The sequence below is a fragment of the Lepus europaeus genome, chromosome 11 (assembly GCF_033115175.1).
Source record: "Lepus europaeus isolate LE1 chromosome 11, mLepTim1.pri, whole genome shotgun sequence".
NCBI lineage: Eukaryota > Metazoa > Chordata > Mammalia > Lagomorpha > Leporidae > Lepus > Lepus europaeus.
In genome coordinates, this window is record NC_084837.1 from 40,217,623 (window position 1) to 40,242,145 (window position 24,523).

The following is a 24,523-nucleotide window of genomic DNA, read 5'->3' on the forward strand; positions in this document are numbered from 1 at the left end:
ATGAGAGAACATATATCTGAATAGGACTGGATCTTTGTTTGTTTGTTTCGGGCTGGGCCAGGCTGAAGCCAGGAGCCAGGAACTCCATCTGGGTTTCCCTTGTGGGTGAGAGGGGCTCAAGTACTGCTGGGCCATTTTCTGCTTCCTACCCAGGCCCATTAGTGCTGGGGGGTGGGGAGGTGATACAAACCAGCACTCCCCATGGGATGCCAGCATTGTGAGTGGCAGCTTAACCAGCTGCACTACAATGTCAGTCCCATATTGGCACTTTTTTTTTATTAGTAATGAATTATTAGAACATTCCTCCTGACACTTCATTCTGCACAAGCACCACATGAGGCCTCATGACTCCTAGTGAGAAAGACTACTTTTGTAATCATTCCAATGCCCTGGAAAACAAGAGACAAAAGACAAAAAATAAAGTCCCCCCCCACATCATATTAGAGAGTAACCTTTGTTGGGGCAGTTTCTTAATCTCTCCATGCGTCAGTTCTCCTTACATACAAAATGAAAGCCACAAACCCGTCTCATGGAAATATTAGTAAATTTAATACTTGTGTGATAATTTTGAGAGCTTCAATTCAATAAGACAGGCTGGAGCCCCTGGCAAAAGAACGAGATTCAAATGCAGAGGGCCTCAAATTGTTGATTAAGGAGCTGGCATTGTAACCCAGTGGGTAAAGATACCACCTGTGATGCCAGCGTCCCATATGGGCACTGGTTTGTGTCCTGACTGCTCCACTTCCAATCCAACTCCCTGTTAGTGCCTGGGAAAAGCAGCAGCAGATGGCCCAAATACTTGGGCCCTTGCTGTCCATGTGGGAGATCAGGATGAAGCTCCTGGCTCCTGGGTTTGACCTGGCCCAGCCCTGGCCAATGAGGCCATTTGGGTAGTGAACCAGCAGCTGGAAGATCTAGCTCTCCCTCTCTCTTTCTGTCTTTCCTGCCTTTTGATTAAATAAAAAGAAATCTCAAAAACATTGCTGGTTGAGTAGGCCCCTTGTGGAATGGAGACTTGGAAAGATCATTGAACAAGGTAGTAGCATAATCATTGCCTGTGAATGGGAATACTGGCAGCAGCGTGTAGCATGGAGGAGAAAGATTCGGGAAATAAGAAGTTAGGAGAGTATTGCAAAGCTCCAGACAAGAATGCCAACGGTAATTACTGTGGAAAGCAGGGAAAATGGGACCAATGCAAAAGGTAAAGAAGAGAATCCATCGTAGGAGTGTGGGGAATGAGGAAGAGGAGAGATCTGAACAGCCCTGAGGTTTCTGGCTTGCACACTGGAAGAAGCTGATGTCATGAACTGACTGGAAGCACAGGGATTTTGTGTGTGTAGCAGGCGAGGCGGGGCAGGGGTTCGGAATGATTTCATCTTGTCTGAAGTGCCTGCAGATGCCCGTGTGGAGCGATCGGACAGAGTAGGCCTGGGGAAATTTCTTGGTAAAAAGAAAAGGAACGCTCTTGTAAGGAGAACAGCTCGTTTTTATAGCGCTCACTCATTAGCGCCCCAAACCCTGAGGTACTTATTACCTCGCCCGCAGTAAAAGCTTGATTACAGCCCCTGACTGCTCACTGTGTAAAGGTCCTTGGTTCCCGCAACTTCCATAGGCAAAATGGTATTAATTGTGATTAATTATCGTGTGGCTCAACACAAAGACTAGATGATTTATTGTGGCTTCCGGAGAGCGCTGGCATGGTTTCTTGCTGGAGCCCTCAAGGCAAAGGAAATGGACAGGTCCCCAGGTGGCCGAACGGCCAGAGCCGGCCAGCTATGAGCTGACCTCAGTCACCTAGGTCTGGACTCCCCCGGGCCGAGCGCATCGACCTTGCACACCCGGCGCTCACGCCCCTCCTCCGCTCCGGGACCCCAGCCCCCGGCGGCGGGGAGGGGGCGGGGCTGCTCCGGGGCCCCGCCCCGCCGGCCCCGCCCCGCCGCTGCCGCCGGCTGCCTTCGGCTGGCGGTGCAGTGCGCGCCTGCGCTGGCCCTCGCCTCGGAGCAGCCATGATGGTGGGTGTTCTCCGCGGCGCGGAGCCCCGGGCGCGCGGTGGGGGCGGCGGGAGCGGGGCGGGCGCGGGGACCGCGCCGGACTGGCACTAATGTCTCCCTTTGTGTCTCCCCCATCCCACCCTCTCCCCCGGCGCGCCGGGCCTGCCGACCCAGCAGGAAGGCCTGGACGACGGCCCCGACTTCCTCTCTGAGGAAGACCGCGGAGTAAGTTTTGCCTCCTCCGATCTCCGCGGAACCTTTCCTCCTCTGTCTAGGCCCTCCGGGTGTGGGTGGGCAGGGGTCCCCGGCCGCGCTGCACCCCCTCCCCAGCGTCCTCCTCTCGGGTTCCTCGCCGCACCGCGCCCCGCCCCGCCCTCCTGCAGCCCTTCCTCCCTGGGGGACGCACCGTGCCAGGTTTTCCGGGGACCCGCGGCCTCTTGTCCCCTAACCGGGCTCGGACCCTCCTGTGGCACTTCTTCCCCGCCCAGGGCAGGGAGCAGGGGACGTGAGGGTGGGGGCCGGAGCGCGAACGCCCCCACCCTGCCACTTGGGACCACGAAAATCGCTTCTCACCCCTTCCTGGCGGTATCCTCGGTTTTCTGCCAGTGTAGACCTCTCAAACCCTCTCCTATGCGCTCTTACCTCTCTCGCATAACAGTGTAGGAGCTTATTCTAAATTACCCCCTTTGCAATGATTTTCTGTAGTCGCCGAGTCGGAACTCTTCTCCAGTGTCCTACCAGATTTTGCAAAAGAGCTTGTAGCCTATAGTATCTTTACTTTTCCGAAGATCAAAAAAAAAAAAAAAAAAAAACATGTTTTGTAGGGTCTGTTAATTTTGTATTTCCCCCTCCTAGCCTTATTGGGATAAAACTGACAAGTAATAATGTATGTAACTGGTACTATACATACGTTGTGAACCAACTACCACAATCAAGCTAACATATCCATCACCTTACCTAGTTCCCAGTTTTGTGTGGGAAAACCCTTGAGACCTACTAGTTAGCAAGTGTAGTTGCCATGTTGTATGGTAGCTCTTCAGAACTTAGCTTATAACTGAGAGATTGTCCCCCTTGACCAACATTCTCCTTTTCCCTCACCTCCTAGGCCTTAGTAATCACCGTTTTACCCTTGGCCTTTTGGAGGCAGGTTGTACTCCACGTGAGAAAGGGCATTCCTGCTGTGTTCCCTCTCCTTCCTCTTCTCCCTCAGGCTCCCCCCCCCCCCCCCATTTGCCTTGTCTAAAGTCTGGTGCCTTGTACAAGTGAGCACTTGAAAATATTGATATAGGATAAGTGCCACCCCACAGTCTCATGATTGTTTCACATTTAACAGCTATACTTTAGCTTTCTGTTTTGCTTTTACTTATCTGTCTTAGATAATGTGAGAGGTGCGTCTTCTAGTGGATTTGTGATAGGTGCTAAAATATTGTGGGATAATGTTGCTGTTTGTAGTAAGAGATGAACTCTATCAAAGTTTAAAGAGCAGAGATGCTGCATAATTCAGGTTTTTTTTGCCAGAGTTTGACAGTGAGAGAGAGACAGAGGGAGAATTATAGACAGTGAGAGACAGAGAAAGAGGTCTTGCTTCCATTGGTTCACTCTCCTAATGACCACTACGGCTGGCGCTGCGTGGATCCGAAGCCAGGAGTTGGGTACTTCCTCCCGGTCTCCCATGCAGGTGCAGGGACCCAAGTACTTGGGTCATCCTCTGCTGCCCTCCCAGGCCACAGCAGAAAGCTGGACTGGAAGAAGAGCAACCGGGACTAGAACCCGGGGTGCTGGTACTGCAGGTAGAGGATTAGCCAAGCGAGCCATGGCACAGGCCGAATTTGGCTTTTTTTAAAGATAATGACTTTGTGTTTTATTTTTCTGATCTACCAGGAAAAGCATACAGTATTTGCTTTGTATTAAATCTAACTAGTGTTCAGTTAAAATATTAAGTTGTTGAATATTTACACTGGTGATGTGAAAAGTAGGGTATGTTCTGATGAATATTTGTATTCATGGTTTTATGCCTTTGGTAAGACTTGCTTATGGAGAGGGAAGCACTTACGTGTCTAGAAACATTTTTGTGTATTACAAAATTAAATGGAAAGGCAGACAAAGAATATGCCAGACTATAAGTTCTGGTAGAACTGTGTATATGAAAATTTTAATGTGAAAATGGAAAAAAAATCATGAATTTGAAGGCTTTTATAAGGTCATCATGGGGGCCGGCGCCGTGGCTCACTTGGTTAATCCTCTACCTGCGTCCCATATGGGCACCGGGTTCTAGTCCCGGTTGCTCTTCTTCCAGTCCAGCTCTCTGCTGTGGCCCGGGAAGGCAATGGAGGATGGCCCAGGTGGTTGGGTCCCTGCACCCGTATGGGAGACCAGGAGGAAGCACCTGGCTCCTGGCTTCAGATTGGTGTAATTCTGGCCGTGGCAGCCATTTGGGGTGTGAACCAACGGAGGGGAGATCTTTCTCTCTGTCTCTCTTTCTCACTGTCTAACTCTGTCAAATAATTTAAAAAGAAAAAAAAAGGTCATATGAATACGTACACATGTCTAGTTCATCCTTATTTTTGCCTTGTGGAGTTGGGTGAGTCACAATAATAATTATACCTGCACACTGTTTTGGGCATTGTTTTAGGCACTGTGTAAGCAATGTTTCATTGTTCCCTCTCATCATCTTCTGACCCATCAATGTCCTCCTTATGCATATGAGAAATCCAAACATTAGAGGCCACATAGCAGTGAGTGGGGAAGGTGGACTTTAAACTGCTTTTCTTTTCTTTTTTTTTTTTTTTAAAGATTTATTTGGAAGGCAGAGTTAGAGAGGGAGAGCCAGAGAATGAGAAATCTTCTACCTGCTGCCTGCTGGTTCACTCCCCAAATGGCTACAATGGCTAGGGCTAGGCCAGACTGAAGCCTGAAGCCAGGAGCTTCATCCGGGTCTCCCATGTATGGGGCAGGATTGTGCCATCTTCTGTTGCTTTTCCAGGCACATTAGCAGGGGGCTGGATTGGGAGTGGAGCAGGCAGGACTTGAACTGGCGCCCACAGGGGATGCTGGCGTTGCAGTCAGCTGCTTAACCTGCTACGCCACAGCGCTGACCCCCTAAAGTATGTTCCTGACATCAGAGCAAGTGTGTGTATGTGTTTCCCAAAGTGGCCTTGAAATACTTGCATCAGAATCACCTGGGATGTTGGAGGAAAGAAAAGTTTCTGGGGCCTACACCCTTGCTACTAAATCATAGTCTCTTGGGATGGAGAGAATTGCAGATAACTGCATTTAACAAGCATTACTTTTCTTTTAATTATGCTTTTAAAAAATTTATTTATTTATTTGAAATACAGAATTACAGGCCGGCGCCGCGGCTCAATAGGCTAATCCTCCGCCTGCGACGCCGGCACACCAGGTTCTAGTCCTGATCGGGGTGCCAGATTCTGTCCCGGTTGCCCTTCTTCCAGGCCAGCCCTCTGCTATGGCCCAGGAGTGCAGTGGAGGATGGCCCAAGTCCTTGGGCCCTGCACCCGCATGGGAGACCAGGAGTAGCACCATACTACTTTAATAACCACTGTTGTACAGTGAGGTTTGATTATTGCTTCAAGGAGTTATTCTGCTATTTCTTCATTTCAGGAACAGAGCTCTCTGGTCTGTTTTAAGATTCCTTAACTTTTATGGATATAACTTAGCTATGATGGATATGTTAGGATATGTTCTCATAGAAATAGATGGCCATAATTAGAACTTTTAAGCGTTGCACTTAGTTTTTTTTTTTTTTTAAATATTTATTTATTTATTTGAACAGCAGTTACAGAGAGGCAGAGGCAGAGAGAGATACAGAGAGATGTGTCTTCCATCCTCTGGTTCACTCCCCAAATGGCCACAACAGCCAGAGCTGCGCCAGTCTGAAGCCAGTGGCTTCTTCCGGGTCTCCCACGTGGGTGCAAGGGCCCAAAGACCTGGACCATCTTGAGAGAGAGAGAGAGAGAAGTTTACTCCCCTAATGGCCACAACAGCTGGAGCTTCTTTCAGGTCTCCCATGTGGGTGCAGGGGCCCAAGGAAGGACCTGGGCCATCTTCTACTGCTTCCCAGGCCATAGCAGAGAGCTGGATTGGAAGTGGAGCAGCCGGGACTTGAACTGGCACTCATGGGATGTTGGTACTGCAGGCAATGTCTTTACCTGCTATGCCAGAGCGCCAGCCCTGCATTTTTAGTTTTTGTAATCTTCTTATTGTTCAGATTTATTTAATTTATTTGTAAGGCAGTTACAGAGAGAGGGTGTGGGAGAGAGAAACAGATCTTTCATCCATCGGTTCACTCCTCAAATGGCCTCAAAGGCTGAGCCTGGGCCAGGCTGAATCAAGGAACCAAGAGCCTGGAGCCTCATCCAAGTCTCCCATGCTAGTGTAGGAGCTCAAGCTCTTGGGCCATCTTCCACTGGTTCCTGAGGCACATTAGCAGGGAGCTTGATCTGAAGTAGAGTGGCCTTCGTTATAGGATGCTGGCATGCACGTAAATGGACAGTGGCAGCTTAACCCATCATGCTACAATTCTGATCCCAGTTTCCATAGTCTTGTTCAGCCTTGTAAGAAAGGAATTCATGGGGCCAGCGCCGTGGCACAGTAGGTTAATCCTCCGCCTGTGGTGCCGGCATCCCATATAGTGCTGGTTCTCTTCCAATCCAGCTCTCTGCTGTGGCCTGGGAGAGCATTGGAGGATGGTCCAAGTCCTTGGGCCCCTGTACCCACATGGGAGACCAGGAAAGGCTCCTGGCTTCGGATTGGCACAGCTCCGGCTGTTGCAGCCATTTGTTTCTCCCTCTCACTGTCTGTAACTCTACCTCTCAAATAAATAAATAAAATCTTAAAAAAAAAAAAAAGGAATTAATGATAGAGAAAAAGCATAAAGTGCATATTTGATAGGAGTTGCAAAGGGGACATCATATGTTCAGAAGCAATAAACATTTCACATAAAGCAGCAATTAAGCAAAATTAAAGTCAGTAGTTTTAAATAAATATTTTACCAGTGTTAAATTTTCATTGTGATGTTTGAATCAGAACAGAATCCTCAAGCCCCAAGAAAATACTGTTTTGTGAGAAACTAAAAAGGCAGACTTTTAAGAATATACAGTGTTGATATTGGCCATCTTTTGATCTCTTAAGCCCCACCTCTACATAATAGGCTCACCCACAAATGAAAGACAGTAACATATTATTTAGTAAATAGACCCTTTTAAAAATTGTTTATTTTGATCTACTTAAGAGAGAGATCTTCCATTCTTTTGTTCTCTCCCCAAGTGCCTACAGCAGTTAGGTGTGGGCCAGGCTGAAGCCTGGATCCTGGAACCCCATCCAGTACTCATTTGCAAGGGACAGGAGCCGACCACCTGAGCCATCATCTGCTGCCTCCAAGGATACAGTAGCAAGAAGCTGGGTTGGAAACAGAGGGGCTAGTGCTCAAACTGGCCCTCCAGTTTGGGATGTGGGCGTTCCAAGCAGTGGTTTAATCTAGTGCACTGTAATTTCTGCCCTCAAATGAACCTTTTGAATTGTACACATTTTGCTCCAGTGTGCTTGTTAAATAAGAGCAGTGCATGGCAGGGTGATGGCATAATTTTATCATTTGATTTCAATCTAAATACATTTATTGCTTTAAAAAATTACTTTAGGTGGAGTAACTACACCTTTTCCTAGACTTCTAACCTCACTCCTCCCTCTGTATTGCTTTTCTTCATTAGTGGCATCATTTTTTTAATTGTCAAGAAATTTCTAAATCATATCCTTTATCCTCAGAATAGCCACTGAGGTTAGTTAATTTTACCTGGGAAATGTTGTTTACCCAGTTATAAGTCCTTGCTATTTATTTCCTGCCTAGGTTGTATATGTGTGAAAACACTTGAGATGTATTCTCAGCAAATTTTATTATTAAATGTAGCCACCATTGCTATACATTAGTTCTTCAGAACTTACTCATAACTGAGAATTTGTACCCTTTAACCACATTTCCCTTTTCCTCGTCTGTCATTAATCACTGTCTTCAATCTTCAACTTTTTAACCCACCTTTCGCATTACTTATATAACTGAAATGACAAAATCATATGGCACCACCAGTCAAAAGGACTTAATTGGACCCATTCTTTTGGAATAAGATCCAAACTCTTCAGACTAGAATTTTACACTGTTTATAACTTTTTCTGGCTGATTTCATTTCTCAGTGTGCTTACCCCACCCATACCCTATTCTACTTGTAATTGCCTAAGCATCTTTTTACTTTTTTAAATTATTGAGAGAGAGCTGTCATTCGCTGGTTTATTTCCAAAATGCCTGCAATGGTCTGGTAGCCAAAGTTGGGACAGAAAACCAGTGACAGGAACCCACTCAGGCCATCACCATGCCTCCCAGGGTTCACATTAGCAGGAAGCTAGAATCAGGAATTGGAGCTGGGAGACTTGGGCGTCCCACAGCTAGGCCAGATGCCTGCCCCCACTTCTGCAGTATAATGTTTGCAGTGTTGTAGAGTGCTTTTTTGCCTCTTCTTTTACTTGAAATTCGACTTATCCTTTAAGACTTAACCTGAATGATTACATTTTCTTTTGTGCCTATTCAGCATTTATCTTAAACACATTTCACTTCTATTGATGGTTATTTCAGATAAAAATGTGTTGTGTTGGCTGAGGATAGCCTGGATCATCACATTGTAGTGAAGGAGTTATAATCCCTTGTGATAAAGTCCCATGAGAGTGTGTTTAACCTTGGGGTAAAGGGCAGTAGTAAAGACGTAATGGTTAACACACTTACCACAGCAATTGCTTGTTTCCATATATTAACTCAATTCTCAAGTCCCGATAAAGTAGCTGCTGCTATCCCTACTTTTGAAAGGAAAAGCAAGGTTTAAAGAGATTAAGTAACTTTCCCAAGGTCATACAACTAGTAGGAACTGCTGTCTAACAGAGCAATCAGACTCTAGGGTGTGGGCTGTTAACAGCATACTATCACCAAAATGAGCTAAGCCTTAAATGTTGATTTGGAATTTTGTAGGCTGTCAGGGGAGAGGGAGCAGAGAGGATAGCTTGTGTAGGTAATGTGATTCCTTCTAGAGCCTGTTTTTGCCAGACCGAGAGTTATAAAGATAATGGCTAGTACAAATAGAATGCAGAGTGCATAATGATAACAATCCATGCAGTGGGAAATTTTGAAGCTGGGAAAGACAGGCCCAATGGCAATAATATCGTAGATTACTCTGATTTGGAGAGTGGGTTGATGTTGCATTTCAGAAAACAAAGAAGCCAGTTAACAGGCTGTATTAACAGTCCAGATGAGAAATGAAGGTAGAACTAAGGCAGTGGAAGAGGAAGGAAGTTAATAAAGGGATATTTAAGAGAAAGAATTCACAAGGTCTAGTGATTGAGTGAGTACATGGGCTGGGCAGAGAATGAAGAGATAATGCAGACCATAAGGGAAAGAGCAACAGTAGATGGTAGATAATAAGATGGTTGGTTTTATTTATTATCTTTCAAAAAGATTTATTTATTTGAAAAATAGAGATTCTCCATCTGCTGGGTTCTCGCTCCTCAAATGGCTACAACAGCTAGGGTTGGGCCAGGCCAAAGCCAAGAGCCAGGAACCACATCCTCATTTCCCACATGGAAGGCAGGGATCCAATTACTTGGAGCATCCTCCTCTGCCTTCCCAGACATGTTAACAGGAAGTTAGATAGGAAGCAAAGTACCCAGGATTCAGACTGGTACTCTGATATGGGATGCTGGCATTGCTGGTGGTGCCTTTTTTTTTTTTTTTTTTTAAGGATTTATGTATTTATTCATTTGAAAGACAGAGTGTCAGAGAGAGATCGACCTTCCATCTACTAGTACACTCCTTGAAGCCAGGAACCCAAGTATTTGGGCCGTCTGCCTTCCCAGGAGCATTAGCAAGACACTGGATTGGAAGCAGAGTAGTGGGACTCAAAATGGCACCATGTTATGGTATGCCAGCATTGTGCAAGTGGTGGTTTAACCTGCAGTACCACAACACTGGCACCTAGAGTTACTCATTGACTATTTTATGATAGTATTTTTTGGGGCCGGTGCTGTGGCATAGTAGGCTAAGCTTCTGCCTGCGGTGCCAGCATCCCATAAGGGTGCCAGTCGTGTCCTGGCTGCTGCTCCTACTATCCAGATCTCTGCTTATGGCTTGGAAAAGCAGTGGAAGATGGCCCAAGTGCTAGGTCTCTGCACTTGCATGAGAGACCTGGAAAAAGCTGGCTTGGAATTGCCCAAGCTCCGGCCATTGCGGCCATTTGGAGTGTGAACCAGCAGATGGAAGACTTTTCTCTCTGGCTCTCTCTCTCAAATAAATAAATAATAATAAATCTTTTTAAAAGATTCCCTTTGTTATTTTTGCATTTTATTTTTGTCTGGGAGAAGAATGAAGTTATGTGAAAGTACACAGAACTTTAACTAAAATATTATTTTCTTTTTCTAGCTTAAAGCAATAAATGTAGATCTTCAAAGTGATGCTGCCCTGCAGGTGGACATTTCTGATGCTCTTAGTGAGAGAGATAAAGTAAAATTCACTGTGCATACAAAGGTAAATGTGTTTTTTGTAGTTTGTATTATTTATTGTACTAATATTAAGTATGGAATTATGTTGATTGGAACTTGACTTTTTTTTTTTTTTTTAAGATTTATTTTATGTATTTGAAAGGTAGAGTTACAGGAAGAGAGAAGGAAGTACAGAGAGAGATCTTCTATCTGCTCGTTCACTCCCCAGATGGGTGTAACAGCCAGCCTGAAGCCAGGAGCTAGAAGCTTCATCTGGGTCTGCCACATGGGAGAAGGGGCCCAAGGACTTGGGCCATTTTCTGCTGCTTTCCCAGGTTCATGAGCAGGGAGCTGGATATGAAGTGGAACGGCTGGGACTCAAACCAGTGCCCATGTGGGATGCTGGTGTTGTAGGTGGCAGCTTAACCTATTAAACCACAACACCAGCCTGGGAACTTGAGGTTTGAACATAATAGGGAAAAAAAAAACAGTATCCTAGTTTATAGTTCATTGCTATTTTAACAAAATATTTTAGGAAAATGTACTTTAAGGTTAACCTTTTAGTAATTCATGGAACCTAGACATAATGTAAATTTAATGTTCTCTAGATTTTTGTTAATATGTTCTAGTGTAACATTCAGTTTTGTTACATTCCTTCAGTTAGTCAAATTATTATTATTTTTTAAAGGTTTATTTATTTGAAAGAGAGAGAGAATGGCAGAGACAGAGAGAGATCTTCCATCTGTTGGTCTGTTACCCAAATGGTTGCAATGGCTGGAGCTGGGCCAATTCGAAGCCAGAAGTCAGGAGCTTCCTCTGGGTCTCCTACATAGGTGTGGCAGGGGCCCAGGGTTTGGGCTATCTCAGGTGCACCATCAGGAAGCTGGATTGGAAGTGGAGTAGCTGGGACTTGAACCGGTGTCCATATGGGAAGTGGGCACACAGGTGGCGCCTTTGCCCACTTCTCCATAACACCAGCCCCTCAAATTTTTGAAAAGCAGAGTGAGAGAGAGGGAGAGATAGACAACAAGAGCTTTTCCATCTGCTGGTTCTCTCCCAAATGGCTGTAACAGCCAAGGCTGGGCCAGGCCAAAGGCAGGAGTCTAGAACTCAGCCCCAATTAGTCAAATTATTGGTTTACAAATTACCTTATTAGATTTCAGCTCTTGGGTACATTTTTGGATTGCAAATCAATTTTCCTTGGTTTGAATGGTTGAGTTTGATATATTTTTTTTCTTTTTTAAGATTTATTTATGGGACTGGTGCTGTGGCATGGCTGGTAAAGCTGCTGCCTGCAATGCCAGCATCCCATATGGGTGCCAGTTTGAGTCCTGGCTGCTCCACTTCTGATCCAGCTCTCTGCTATGGCCTGGGAAAGCAGTAGAGGATGGCCCAAGTCTTTGGATCCCTGTACCCATGTGGGAGACCTGAAAGAAACTCTTGGCCCTTGACTTCGGATTGGCTCTGCTCTAGCCGTTGCGGCCATTTGGGGAGTGAACCAGCAGATGGGAGACTTATCTCTCTCTCTCTCTGCCTCTCTAACTATGACTTTAAAAAATTTTTAAAAATATTTATTTATTTGAAAGGCAAAGTTAGAAACAGAGATCTCCCATCCTCTCGGTTACTCCCCAGATGACTGAAATGGCTGGAGCTGGGCCAGGCTGAAATCAGGAGCCAGGAACTCCATCCAGGTCTGCCACGTGGTTGGCAGGGGCCCAAGTACCTGAGCTGTCTTCTGCTGCTTTCCTAGGCGAGTTAGCAGGGAGCTGGTTGGGAAGTGGAGCAGCCAGGACTTGAGCTAGTGTCCATGTGGGATGTCAGCATTGCAGTTGTACCACAATGCTGATGTATATTATTAATAGGATGACTTTTAAGTACTGGCAGTACTATCTAATAAATGCCTCTCAATTTGTTTTTACAGAGATCTGAGGATAATTTTGCTTGGATATCTTAGGGTTTTTACATTAGAGTTTAAAGGCAATGATAGTCTTTTGTGTAAGACTATTTTAGAAAAATGCAGAGATGTAAAATTTATTAAAAGCTTCTTAGTGTAATTTTGACTTTAACTTAAGAGCATATCTTTGCAGAGCTCGTTGCCAAATTTTAAGCAGAATGAATTTTCTGTTGTTCGACAACATGAGGAATTTATTTGGCTTCATGATTCCTTCGTTGAAAATGAAGACTACGCAGGTTACATAGTAAGTTTTGAGGTTTCATTTTAAACTCATTTTCTGGGAATGTTTTAGATACTCTAATGTGTTGAAATCTTTGAATGTTTTTAATGAGCTGATAAGATGATTTAAAATGCCAATATATTTGACTATCACCTTTTATCTTAATTTGTCATGTTTGAGTCTGTGGATATGTTGTGCTCCCTTTTATAAACTGAAATTCTTACTGTTAGAATTAACACAGGCTTGTTTTAAGGGCTGTTAGAATTAACACAGGCTTGTTTTAAGGGATTAAGGACCTTACGAGGTTATCTAATATAAATATGCGTCAGATACTGTAATCAAGAATAGATGATTATCCTACATCAGCCGTTGACCATGCTGATTTTATTTTTTAAAGATTGTATTCATTTATTTGAAAGAATTACAGATGGAGAAAGGGAGAGACAGAGAGAGAGGTCTTCCGTTTGCTGGTTCACTCCACAAATGGCCACAATGGCCAGAGCTAGGCTGATCCAAAACCAGGAGCCAGAAGCTTCTTCTGGATCTCCCATGAGGGTGAAGGGGCCCAAGCACTTGGGCCATCTTCCACTGCTTTCCCAGGCCATAAGCAGAGACCTGGATTAGAAGAGGAGCAGCCAGGACATGAATCAGCATCCATATGGGCCTACTGCACCACACCACTGACCTCTGTGCTCAGATTTCTAAAATTTAATTGTGTTTGGTTTCCTTGAAATCACTGTGACCTCATTCTGTTTCCATTCTTGTGGCTGCCTACTCCTTTTTTCAGTCATTTGTTTTCCTTTCCTTTCTTTCCACTCTGTTCTGCTCTCCTGTCCTCTCCTTTCTGGATTAATTTACTTACTTGACAAGCAAAGTTACAGGGAGAGAGGGAAAGACAGATCTTCCATCTGCTGACTCACTCTTCAGATGGCCGCAACTGCCAAGGCTGGGCCAGACCGAAGCCAGGACCCAGAGCTTCTAGCAAGTTTCCCACATGGGTGGCAGCGGCTCCAGCATTTGGGCAGTCTTCTTCCCAGGTGCACTAGCAGAGAACTGGATCAGAAGTGGAGCACCTATCCCTCAAACCAGCACTCAGATGGGATGCTGGCATCGCAGGCGATTTAACCTGCTGTGGCACAACACTTGCCCTTTTCTGAGGGAGAGAGAGAGAGGTTTTCCCTCTGCTGACTGACTCCCCAAATGGCCACAACAGCTAAAGCTGGGCCATTGTGAAGCCAGGAGCCAGGAGTCTCTTCCAGGTCTCCCATGTGGGTGCAGGGGGCCAAAGACTTGGGCTGTCTTCTACTGCTTTCCCAGGCCATGCCAGAGAGCTGGATCAGAAGTGGAGCAACCAGGACTTGAACCTGCCATCATATAGGATGCTAGCACTGCAGGCAGCAGCTTTACCGGCTAACCCACAGCGCCAGCCCACCTCCCTCCTTTTCTTTCTACAGCTTGGATTTTGGTGAACAATCAGTATTGTGTTCTTTTCCCGTTCTGTTTCTACACGCCCTCTCCCCCCCCCCCCCCAATTTTGTCTGATGATCCTTTTTTGCTGCTTTATTTTCTCATAGGATAAAGACTTCAGTGACTAAGATTGGTCTTATGTATCTTTATCTGCCCAGTATTTTGGGTTGTGCCTGGTGCTTAGCAGATGCTCAGTGAATGTATGCTGAATGCTATTTGATCATCTCTGACTCTTTCTTTCCTTGGTGTAACCCATTTCTTGTAGTTATTATTTTAACTTTTTCCCCGTTACTGCACTGCCCTCTTTAACTTTCCATCATTTTCCCCTTAACAATTTTTGCTTGTAGGCCTTTCCTTCTTGAATAATTTTTTAAAATATCCTTCCCTTGAAGTATCTCTTCTAGATCTCACATTTTACATATGGTAAGTGATTATTTACTCCCTGACTATGAATGAAGAAAATAAAGTTAGTCATTAATTTGTGTCTTGTCTTTAGTGTTTTCTTTGAAAATTTAACTCGTTTTAATTTGGGAGACAGACAGAGCTCCCATCTGCTGACTCACTTCCCAGATGCTTGCAACAGCCAGGATTGGAAGGCAAGGCTGCAGCTGGGAGCCTGGAAGTCAACCCAGGTGCCTCATGTGTGTGATAGTGACCCATCATTTGAACCATTACCCCCTGCTAATGGTGCACATTAGCAGGGAGCTGGTATCAGAAGTGGTGTGGAACTGGAACCCAGGCACTCTAACGTGGGATGCAGGTGTCTCATCCACTAGGCCAAACACCTGTCCCATTCTGTTTTTGTTTTAAATGATTTATTTATTTGAGAAGCAGAGTGACAGAGAGAGAAAGAGAGACAGAGTGACAGGGAGAGAAAGACAGAGAGAGAGAGAAATAGCTTCCATCTCCTGGCTTACTACCTAAATGGATGCCACAGCCAGGGCCTGCCCATGCCAAAACCAGGAGCCAAGAACTTCATCCTGGTCACCCACATGAGTGGCAGGGTCCCAGGTACTTGGGTTATTGTCCACTGCCTTCCTAGGCATATTAGCAGGAAACTGGGTCAGAAGCAATATAGCTGGGATTGAAGCTGTTGCTCCAATATGGGATGCCAACACAGTATCACAAGCAGCTGATTAATCTGCTAGCCACAATGCTGGTGCTATTGTCCTGTTTTTAAAGCAGTTCCTTTTGCTTCTGATACATTCCTGTAATCCAGGACCCTTTTAAACTGCATTCTATTGTTACTATTTATTGATTTTAAAAAAGCACACTAGCGTAACTCCACTATGAGGAAACTCGGATTTAGCTGGCAGTTAAGCCTGCATCCTATATCAAGTACCTGGGTTCAATTCCTGGCTTCAGCGTCCTGTCAGTGCAGATCTTGGGAGGAAGCGTTGATGACTCAGGTAATTTGGTTCCTGCCACCCACGTGGGAGACCTAGCTTGCATTCCGAGCACCTGCCTTCACCCAATACCAGATGTTATGGCCATCTGAGGAGTGAACCAGCCTATGGTAGTGTGCTGTGTTTCTGCCTCTCACACTTAAAAAGCTATTTATAGGGCCGGTGTCGTAGCTTACTAGGCTAATCCTCCGCCTGCGGCACCGGCACCCGGGTTCTAGTCCCGGTTGGGGCGCTGGTTCTGTCCCGGTTGCCTGTCTTCCATTCCAGCTCTCTGCTGTGGCCCGGGAAGGCAGTGGAGGATGGCCCAAGTGCTTGGGCCTTGCATCTGCATGGGAGACCAGGAGGAAGCACCTGGCTCCTGGCTTCGGATCAGCGCAGCGCACTGGCCGTAGCGGCCATTTGTGTGGGGTGAGCCAATGGAAGGAAGACCTTTCTCTCTGTCTCTCTCTCTCACTGTCTAACTCTGCCTATCAAAAAACAAACAAACAAAAAAAAACACTATTATAATTTCTATAATTTAAAAAAATTTTAAAAATTTGTTTTTAATCCTATCCTTTACATACTTTTGAAAAGTGGTATACATGTTATACATATTCATAGAGCTTGGTGCACATACGAATTTGAGGACTCTAGGTTGCTATGTAGGAGTCTACAGACTGAATTTCAAGAACTGCTGTTCTAGTACCAGAAAGTAGTGCTATGCTGTATTTCTTCCTACGCAGTATTTCTACCTCAGTCTTAATGCCTGGAATTGGTTAATTTCTCTTATATGAAGTTGGTTTCCTGGTGCCCAGTACATTGAGGATACATTTAACTTTCCCATTCTTTGATGGTGGCAGTAGCACAATGTTGCAAGACATGAATGTCCCTTAAAATTAGTGCTTTGGTTCTATTGTAGATTCCACCAGCGCCACCAAGACCTGATTTTGATGCTTCACGGGAAAAACTACAAAAACTTGGAGAAGGAGAAGGTTCAATGACAAAGGAAGAATTCACAAAGATGAAACAGGAACTGGAAGCGTATGTGATTTTGTTCTTGTTGTTGCTTTTGTTAATTGTGCTTGTTTTAATGCCTTTTTGTATGCTGTCTGATATCCCATTCTTTTAATCATTTTACTGTAGTGACCCTTTATGCAAAATGCAGGTTTAAGTCACACAGCCAGTGTTAACGATCATGATCAGAGCCTACAGGAAAATTATAGAATGATTGTCTCCATTGTTAAATTCTTTAATATTTTAAATAGACTCTGCAAATTGAAAATGGGCTCCAGAAGCTTATACAAAATTGAAAAGGGAACATAACTTTTTAAAACAGAATGTAGATTTTTTTGTAAGACCTTAGTGATTTTTAGCCTAGTTTTCTTTTTAAAAAATATTTTTGAAACTTGTTTCTCATGGAGTGTGCTGAGCAACTATTTACATATATTGTTAATCTTTTAAAAAAAGAGTATAGGGGCAAGCATTGATGCAGCAGTTAAGTTGCTGCTTGGGACACTGATATGTCCCGGCTACTCTGTTTTTGATCCAGCTTCATGCTCATGGGCACCCTGGGAGGCAGCAATAATGGCTGAATTACTTGGATCCCTACTGCCTGTGTGGGATACCTGGATGGAATTCTTGGCTCTTGCCTTTAGCCTCACCTAGTCCTGGCTGTTGCAGGCATTTAGAGAATGATCCAACAGATGGAAGATCTCTGTCTCTGTCTCTGTCTCTCTCTGTCTCTCTCTCCCTTTGAAATGAAATGAAAATAAATAAAATTTTTAATGGTAATTAAAAAAAATTAATGTGTATATATAGCCCCCCATACCCCATAACTGTATTCTCTGCCTGTGGCTTCTAGCCAAAGGAAAAAATAATAGGAGCAGAGTAACTAGAGAATATTAAAATTTTTCATTAAATGACCATTAGTTTCATATTTACTAGAAGTGTATTCAACCTTTGAAAAAATTGTAACTTAATTTCAAGTTCAGCATAAAGGCAGAATCTTTCCCCTCTATATATTGCTTCTCTTAATTTTGAGAGTTGTATAAGGAAATAAATTTTCCTTTCATTATCATCACTTCCACTGCTCTTTCCTAGTCACTTCTCTCCTTCATGCATTTCCTTTTCTCCTCTTCCACATAGTTTCAGTTTTCAAGTATGTGTTCACACTGCTACCAGACTCCTTTTCAGAATGCTAACCTTTTGAAAAGTAATAGCAAAGTAGGTCTTTGTTGAAGTGTGATACGGTGACAGGTATTTTAAGAATTCTGTCAGTGTTGGATACAGGAATAGTCTGATAGCAGATAGGTACATACTTAAAGTTCATACGACTGAAAACTGGAAATTAACAGAGCACATTATTATTGAAGAATCTATGATTTTCTAGTGGCCCTGATCATGATTCTTTTGTGGTCTGGTTAGGGGTTGGATAACAGAGAACGTTGGGTTTATGCTACTGCTACCTCCATCCTCTGCATCCTTCTTTTTTGTCTTCACTGAATGAATACCCTCACAGAGATCAAACTTCTCCCAACACTGGTCCTGCTGGTTTGCTGGTATGTAAAATTTATCCTTCTTGCACGTAGTTGAAGCAAGAATATTGGGCCTTTTCCTTGAGTGTTTTGTTTCTTTTCCAAACTCACAGGTATTACTATGATCACTGGGATTCATTGATGTGTGTTAAAATATTTTAAACAAGTTTTTTCAGGGTAATGGCAAAAATCAGTTTCCATGGTGTGTTTGTTTCTTGTGTGTTTAGGTCACTAGATGAAAATAACATGAAAATATGTTTACTAAGGTTTGGATTTGGCATTTTTTTTATATTAAGGTGCTTAAAAGTAGAAATTGAATCATTAAAGTGGTATCAAATTATTTGTAGTACCTTTTCTCTGGAGCTATAAGAACAAACACTCCTGTAATGACCTGTGTTAACTTGTGTAGTAAGGAAAGTTGATAAAACTTATAAGTACTAACATTTGGATATAATAAGTACTGTTAACTAGAATGGGATTTTCAGAGCAGGATTTTATATATCATTAACAGTTCAACTGAAACCTTTGTTGACATAGCTCATATTTTTGTATCTCTTAAGTTACATTTAGAATAATCCAAAGAATATTTGCCAAAAATGTTCTGTAGATGACTTTTTAATTGATGCAAGTTTTTTTTACCTTTAATTTTGTATATTGTTTCTAGTGAATATTTGGCAATATTTAAGAAGACAGTTGCAATGCATGAAGTGTTCCTATGTCGGGTGGCAGCACATCCTATTTTGAGAAAAGATTTAAATTTCCATGTCTTCTTGGAATATAATCAAGATGTGAGTATCAGATTGGCGAAAGCAGTGATCAAGGTTTTCTTAAAATCATTGGAAAAGGCAAAGAGTACTTAGAAAGGAATTGGGCTTTTTTAAAAATATTTTTCTTTGTCAAAGCACTTTAAAGTGACTCATTTTCTGTAGTATTTTGGTAGAATTTAAGTGAATCAATTGGAGGGTTTAGGGAAATCATGTTACAGGGTGAGCATTCCTAATTCAAGAATCAAAAATCCAAAACCTTTTTAGTACCAACATAATGCTTAAAAAGTTTCAGACTTGGTAGCATTTCAGATTAGGGATACTTAGGATAGGCAAATATTTCTGTATCCAAAAAATTCCAGGATCTAAAAACATTTCTGATCTCACACATTTCAAATAAAAAATACTCAATTTTTACTGTGTGGGATGTTGATTTTTTTTACATCCTAAACTCTGAGCTTCTTTAGAAGGAGAGTTAGCAAATTCAATAATGTTTTTTTCTTTTTTTAAAAGATTTATTTATTTATTCTATTTTTTAAAATTTTATTTATTTATTTGAAAGAGTTAGAGAAGGAGGCAGAAAGAGAGGTCTTCCATCTGCTCGCTGGTTCACTCCTCAGATGGCCACAATGCCCAGAGCTGTGCTAATACGAAGCCAGGAGCTGGGAGCTTCCTCCAGGTCTTCCCATGCAGGTGTAGGGGCCCAAGGACTTGGGCCATCTTCTACTGCTTTTCCAGGCCATAGAAGAGAGCTGGATCAGAAGTGGAGAGGCCGGGACTCAAGCAGATGCCCATATGGGATGCCGGCACTGCAGATAGCGGCTTTATCTGCTATGCCAGAGCACCAGCCCCCGTTAATGTTTCTTAAATTTTATTGTGAAGACTTCTAAAGCCTTATGGAGAATTCTAAGAATGTGATTTAGGTAAAGAATTCAAATATTGAGGGCCAGTGTTAAACTACCGACTACAAATGCCTGCATCTTATATGGGTGCCAGTTGGAGTCCTGGCCTCTCTGCTTCTGATCCAGCTCCCTGCAATGTGCCTAGGAGAGCAGCAGAATATGGCCTAAGACTTGGGGCCCTGCACCCACATGGGACACCTCAGTGAAGCTCCTGGCTCCTGGCCAAGTCCTGGCCTTTGTGGCCATTTGGGGAGTAAACCAGTGGATTAAAGATTTTTCTCCCTCTTTCTCTGTAACTCTGACTTTCTTTTTTTTTATTTTTATTTTTATTTTTTTTATTTTTATTTTTTTTTTATTTTTTGACAGGCAGAGTGGATAGTGAGAGAGAGAGACAGAGAGAAAGGTCTTCCTTTGCCGTTGGTTCACCCTCCAATGGCCGCTGCGGCCGGCGCATCTCGCTGATCCGAAGCCAGGAGCCAGGTGCTTCTCCTGGTCTCCCATGCGGGTGCAGGGCCCAAGGACTTGGGCCATCCTCCACTGCCTTCCCGGGCCATAGCAGAGAGCTGACCTGGAAGAGGGGCAACCGGGATAGAATCTGGCACCCCGACCGGGACTAGAACCTGGTGTGCCGGCGCCGCAAGGCGGAGGATTAGCCTGTTGAGCTACGGCGCCGGCCAAACTCTGACTTTCAAATAAATAAAGTAAATCTTAAAAGAAAAAAAAAAGAATTCAGAACTTCTTTGGTTTAAGTCATAGAGTTTTAAAAAAATTATTTATCTTGAAAGACTTAAAGATCTTCCTTCCACCTGCTGGTTTACTCCCCATATGGCCACAGTGACCAGTGCTGGACCAGGCTGAAGCCAAGAGCAAGGAGCCTCATCCAGGTCTCCCATGTGGGTGGCAGGGACCCACTCAGGCTATCCTCTGCTGCTCTTCCCAGACCATTAGCAGATAGCTGTATCAAAAGTGGAGAAGCTGGGACAGGAACTGCTGCCCATGTAGGATGCCAGAATCACAGGCAGTGACTTTACTTGGTACACTACAAAGCTAGCCCCAAATCATTGATTCTGTTTTTTTTTTTAAGATTTTATTTCATTTATTTGAGAGGTAGAGTTACAGTCAGAGAGAGGGAGAAATAGAAAGGTCTTCCATCCACAGGTTCATTCCCCAAATGGCCGCAACGGCCGGAGCTGAGCCAATCCAGAGCCAAGAGCTTCTTCAGGGTCTCCCATGTAGGTGTAGGAGCCCATCTTCTGCTGCTTTCCCAGGCCATAACAGAGAGCTGGATTGGAAGAGGAGCAGCTGGGACTTGAACTGGCGTCCGTATGGGATTCCAGCGCTGCAGGTGGAAGCTTAGCCTACTACACCACAGCGCTGGCCCCAAATCATTTTTTTTGACAGGCAGAGTTAGACAGTGAGAGAGACAGAGAGAGTTATAGACAGTGAGAGAAAGACAAAGAGAAAGGTCTTCCTTCCATTGGTTCACTCCCCCAATGGCTGCCACGGCTGGCACTGCGCCAATCCGAAGCCAGGAGCTGGGTGCTTCCTCCCGGTCTCCCATGCGAGTGCAGGGACTCAAGCACCTGGGCCAACCTCCACTGCCCTCCCAGGCCACAGCAGAGAGCTGGACTGGAAGAGGAGCAACCGGGACTAGAACCCGGAGTGCCGGCACTGCAGGCAGAGGATTAGCCAAGTGAGCCACAGTGCTGGCCCACAAATCATTTACTCTTGATCTGTTTAACTGACCTCCAGATTGTTCCTAATTATCCTCACTGCCTAAAAACTGTTATCGTGCAAAAGAGAAGATTAAGGTGATTGAGCTTTAATTATTTCTTCATTCATAGTGCTGGCAAAAGCAATATTTTTTAAAAAGATTTATTTATTTATTTGAAAGTCAGAGTTAGAGAGAGAAAGAGTGTCAGAGAGAGAAAGAGGTCTTCCCTCTGCTGGTTTACTCTCCAGTTGGCCGCAACAGCCGGAGCTGTGCCAATCCAAAGCCAGGAGCCAGGTGCCTCCTCCAGGTCTTCCCATGTGAGTGCAGGGGCCCAAGAACTTGCGCCATCTTCTGCTGCTTTCCCAGGCCATAGCAAAGAGCTGGTTTGGAAGTGGAGTAGCCAGGTCTCGAACCGGCACCCATATGGGATGCTAGCATTGCAGGCAGCAACTTTACCCCCTACGCCACAGCACCAGCCCCCAAAACAATATTTTTTAAAGACTTTATTTGTTTAAAAGGGAGAGCTACAGACAAAGAGAGGGAGTCAGAAAGATCTTCTGTCTGCTGGTTCACTCCCTAAATGGCTGCAGTGGTTGGAGCTGGACCATCCTCTGCTGCTTTCCCACGTGCATTAGCAAGGAGCTGGATTGAAGTGGAGCAGCTGAAACTCGAACCAGTTGCCCATATGGGATACTGGTGCTGCAAGTGGTGGCTTAACGTACTAGACCAGAATACAGCCCCTGTTCAGAACCCTCCCCTGGGTCCCCAGAGCACACAGTGAAAGTTCAAACTACTGAGCACCTGGCCTTGTGGCCACCTCTTCTGAAAGGTTCTGGATGGCTTCCAGCTGTGACCGGTGACCTGGAAGATGGCACTGTCCATCACGGCTAAGAATGCACATGTAGCACAGGGACTCTCAGCTGCACGCAAATGGTATAATAGATGTCCAAAGTCTCTGTTGGATCCCAGTAGGTGCCACGGATCTCCCAATTTTACCCTGAAGGCAGAGAGGTGAGAGTGTGGACAGAGGCAGCCCATAGACAGTATCCTGCTGCAGATGCATCTGCAGGAGAGTCGGGGAAGCCCAGAGGCCCTGGGTCCTGAGCAGCTTTGTAGGTGAGCAGCGTCTGCCAAGCCCTACAGTTCCCCATTGGGTGGATTCGTAGATTGTGTTCATGTGTTCCTGAGAATGGGCAGCTCTTTTCCTGTAAGGTCCCCAACTCACCAGTCTCCACTGGCCTGTGGCCTTCCTGGAGCTAGCCACTTCTAGATGTGTTGACAGACTCCATGAGGCCTCACCCACTGGCAAAAACAATTTTTAGTGGATGGATGATCCAGATCTTGAAATCTGTATTGAATAAGATTAATTAATAGAGGCTGGTGTCGTGGTGCGACAGGTTAAGTCACCGCCTGCAATGCCAGCTTCCCATGTGGGTGCTGGTTCAAAACCCAGGTGCTCTGCTTCGGATCCAAATCCTTGTTAATGTGCCTAGGGAGCAGCAGAAGATGGCCCAAATCCTTGAACCCATGCACCCGCATGGGAAACCTGGAAGAAGCTCCAGACTCCTGGCTTCAGCCTGACCCAGCCCTGGCCATTGTGGCCATTTGGGGAGGTGAACAAGTGGATGGAAAATTGATGCGCGCTCGCTCTCGCTCTCTCTCTGTCTTTCACCCCCATCTCTCTCTCTCTCTCTCTGCAACTTTGCCTTTCAAATAAATAAAAGTAAAACTAAAAAAAGATCAACAAAAAGACTCTACAACAAAGTAATTGCATCCCTGTCACCCACATGGGAGACCTGGATTGAGTTCCTGGCTCCAAGTTTAATTGAGTTCTGGTTATTGCAGGCCTTTAGAAAATGACCAGTAGGTGGGAGCTGTCTCTGTCTCTTTGTCTCTCAAATAAATGTAAAAAGAATATTCTCACAAAAGGTATAATAATAATAAAAAGATTCTACAACAACGGTATTATAATATGAAAAAGTCTGATTTCTCTTGGTGACAAAGTCATGAGTGCTTCCAACATTACTTTGGTTTTTGACTATGGTAAAGGCTAAAGAAAATAAAGGTATAAATGTTTTTCTCACCCAAATTCAGATTCCTTGACTTCCGTGGCCTCCATGACTGTCCTAAAAGGGATGACAAAACCACAAGATGGGAAGAAGCTGACTTCCTGTACATCTGTATACAGCAAGGATACTACTTCTGAAGAATCCCCCATTGTACATAAATGAGAAATGTCATATTTAAATCAGCTAACAATACCTTAACTATTGTGACTTTTTTCTTTCTTTCTTTCTTTTTTTTTTAATGGTAGAAAAACATATATTTAGAATTAGCCAGCTGGACTCAGTTCAGATGATCCCAATTTTGTTGGCAATGTCCAGAGCATCATAGTCAGGAGCCAGCCGCACATATGCCTTCTTCTCTCTGTCAGGTCTGATCAGGGTGTTGACTTTGGCCATATCAATGTCATAGAGTTTCTTCACAGCTTGTTTGATCTGGTGCTTGTTGGCCTTGACATCCACAATGAACACCAGGGTGTTGTTGTCTTCCATCTTCTTCATGGCCGACTCCGTGGTCAGGGGGAACTTGATGATGGCATAGTGGTCAAGCTTGTTTCTCCTGGGGGCGCTCTTCCAAGGGTATTTGGGCTGCCGTCGGAGGCGTAGTGTCTTGGGCTGCCGGAAGGTGGGGGACGTGCAGATCTTCTTCTTGTGGCTGTGGACGCCTTTCAGCACTGCCTTCTTGGCCTTTAAGGCCTTTGCTTTGGCTTCGACTTTAGGAGGGGCAGGAGCTTCCTTCTTTACCTTCAGCACCATCTTGGTGAAAAGGGTTTTCTTTTTTTTTTTTTTTTTTTTACAGGCGGAGTGGATAGTGAGAGAGAGAGAGACAGAGAGAAAGGTCTTCCTTTTTGCCCTTGGTTCACCCTCCAATGGCCTCTGCAGCCTGCGCATCGTGCTGATCTGAAGCCAGGAGCCAGGTGCTTCTCCTGGTCTCCCACACGGGTGCAGGGCCCAAGCACTTGGGCCATCCTCCACTGCCTTCCCAGGCCACAGCAGAGAG

At 44.6% G+C, this 24,523-nt stretch overlaps 1 protein-coding gene across 4 annotated transcripts; it reads left to right on the forward strand.

The window, feature by feature from the left end:
• Positions 1-1,951: 1,951 nt before the first annotated feature.
• LOC133769909 (sorting nexin-6-like) lies at positions 1,952-23,733 on the forward strand. Of its 4 annotated transcripts, XM_062205285.1 has the most exons (7): positions 1,974-2,012; positions 2,166-2,216; positions 10,462-10,566; positions 12,608-12,718; positions 16,466-16,587; positions 18,745-18,868; positions 23,555-23,733. In XM_062205285.1, the coding sequence occupies exons 1-7, from the start codon at positions 2,007-2,009 to the stop codon at positions 23,561-23,563; spliced, it is 528 nt and encodes a 175-aa protein (XP_062061269.1). In that variant the 5' UTR covers positions 1,974-2,006; the 3' UTR covers positions 23,564-23,733. The 4 variants fall into 4 exon arrangements, with proteins under 4 accessions (XP_062061268.1, XP_062061269.1, XP_062061267.1 ...); XM_062205284.1 differs by lacking the exon at positions 23,555-23,733 and having other exon boundaries at positions 1,952-2,012; positions 2,169-2,216; positions 18,745-18,955; XM_062205283.1 differs by lacking the exon at positions 23,555-23,733 and having other exon boundaries at positions 18,745-18,955.
• Positions 23,734-24,523: the final 790 nt, after the last annotated feature.

Coding starts and splice junctions, on each gene's coding strand:
- LOC133769909 (XM_062205283.1), top strand. Junction 2,217..10,461: donor TCTCTGAGGAAGACCGCGGA/GTAAGTTTTGCC, acceptor TTCTTTTTCTAG/CTTAAAGCAATAAATGTAGA. Junction 12,719..16,465: donor AAGACTACGCAGGTTACATA/GTAAGTTTTGAG, acceptor GTTCTATTGTAG/ATTCCACCAGCGCCACCAAG.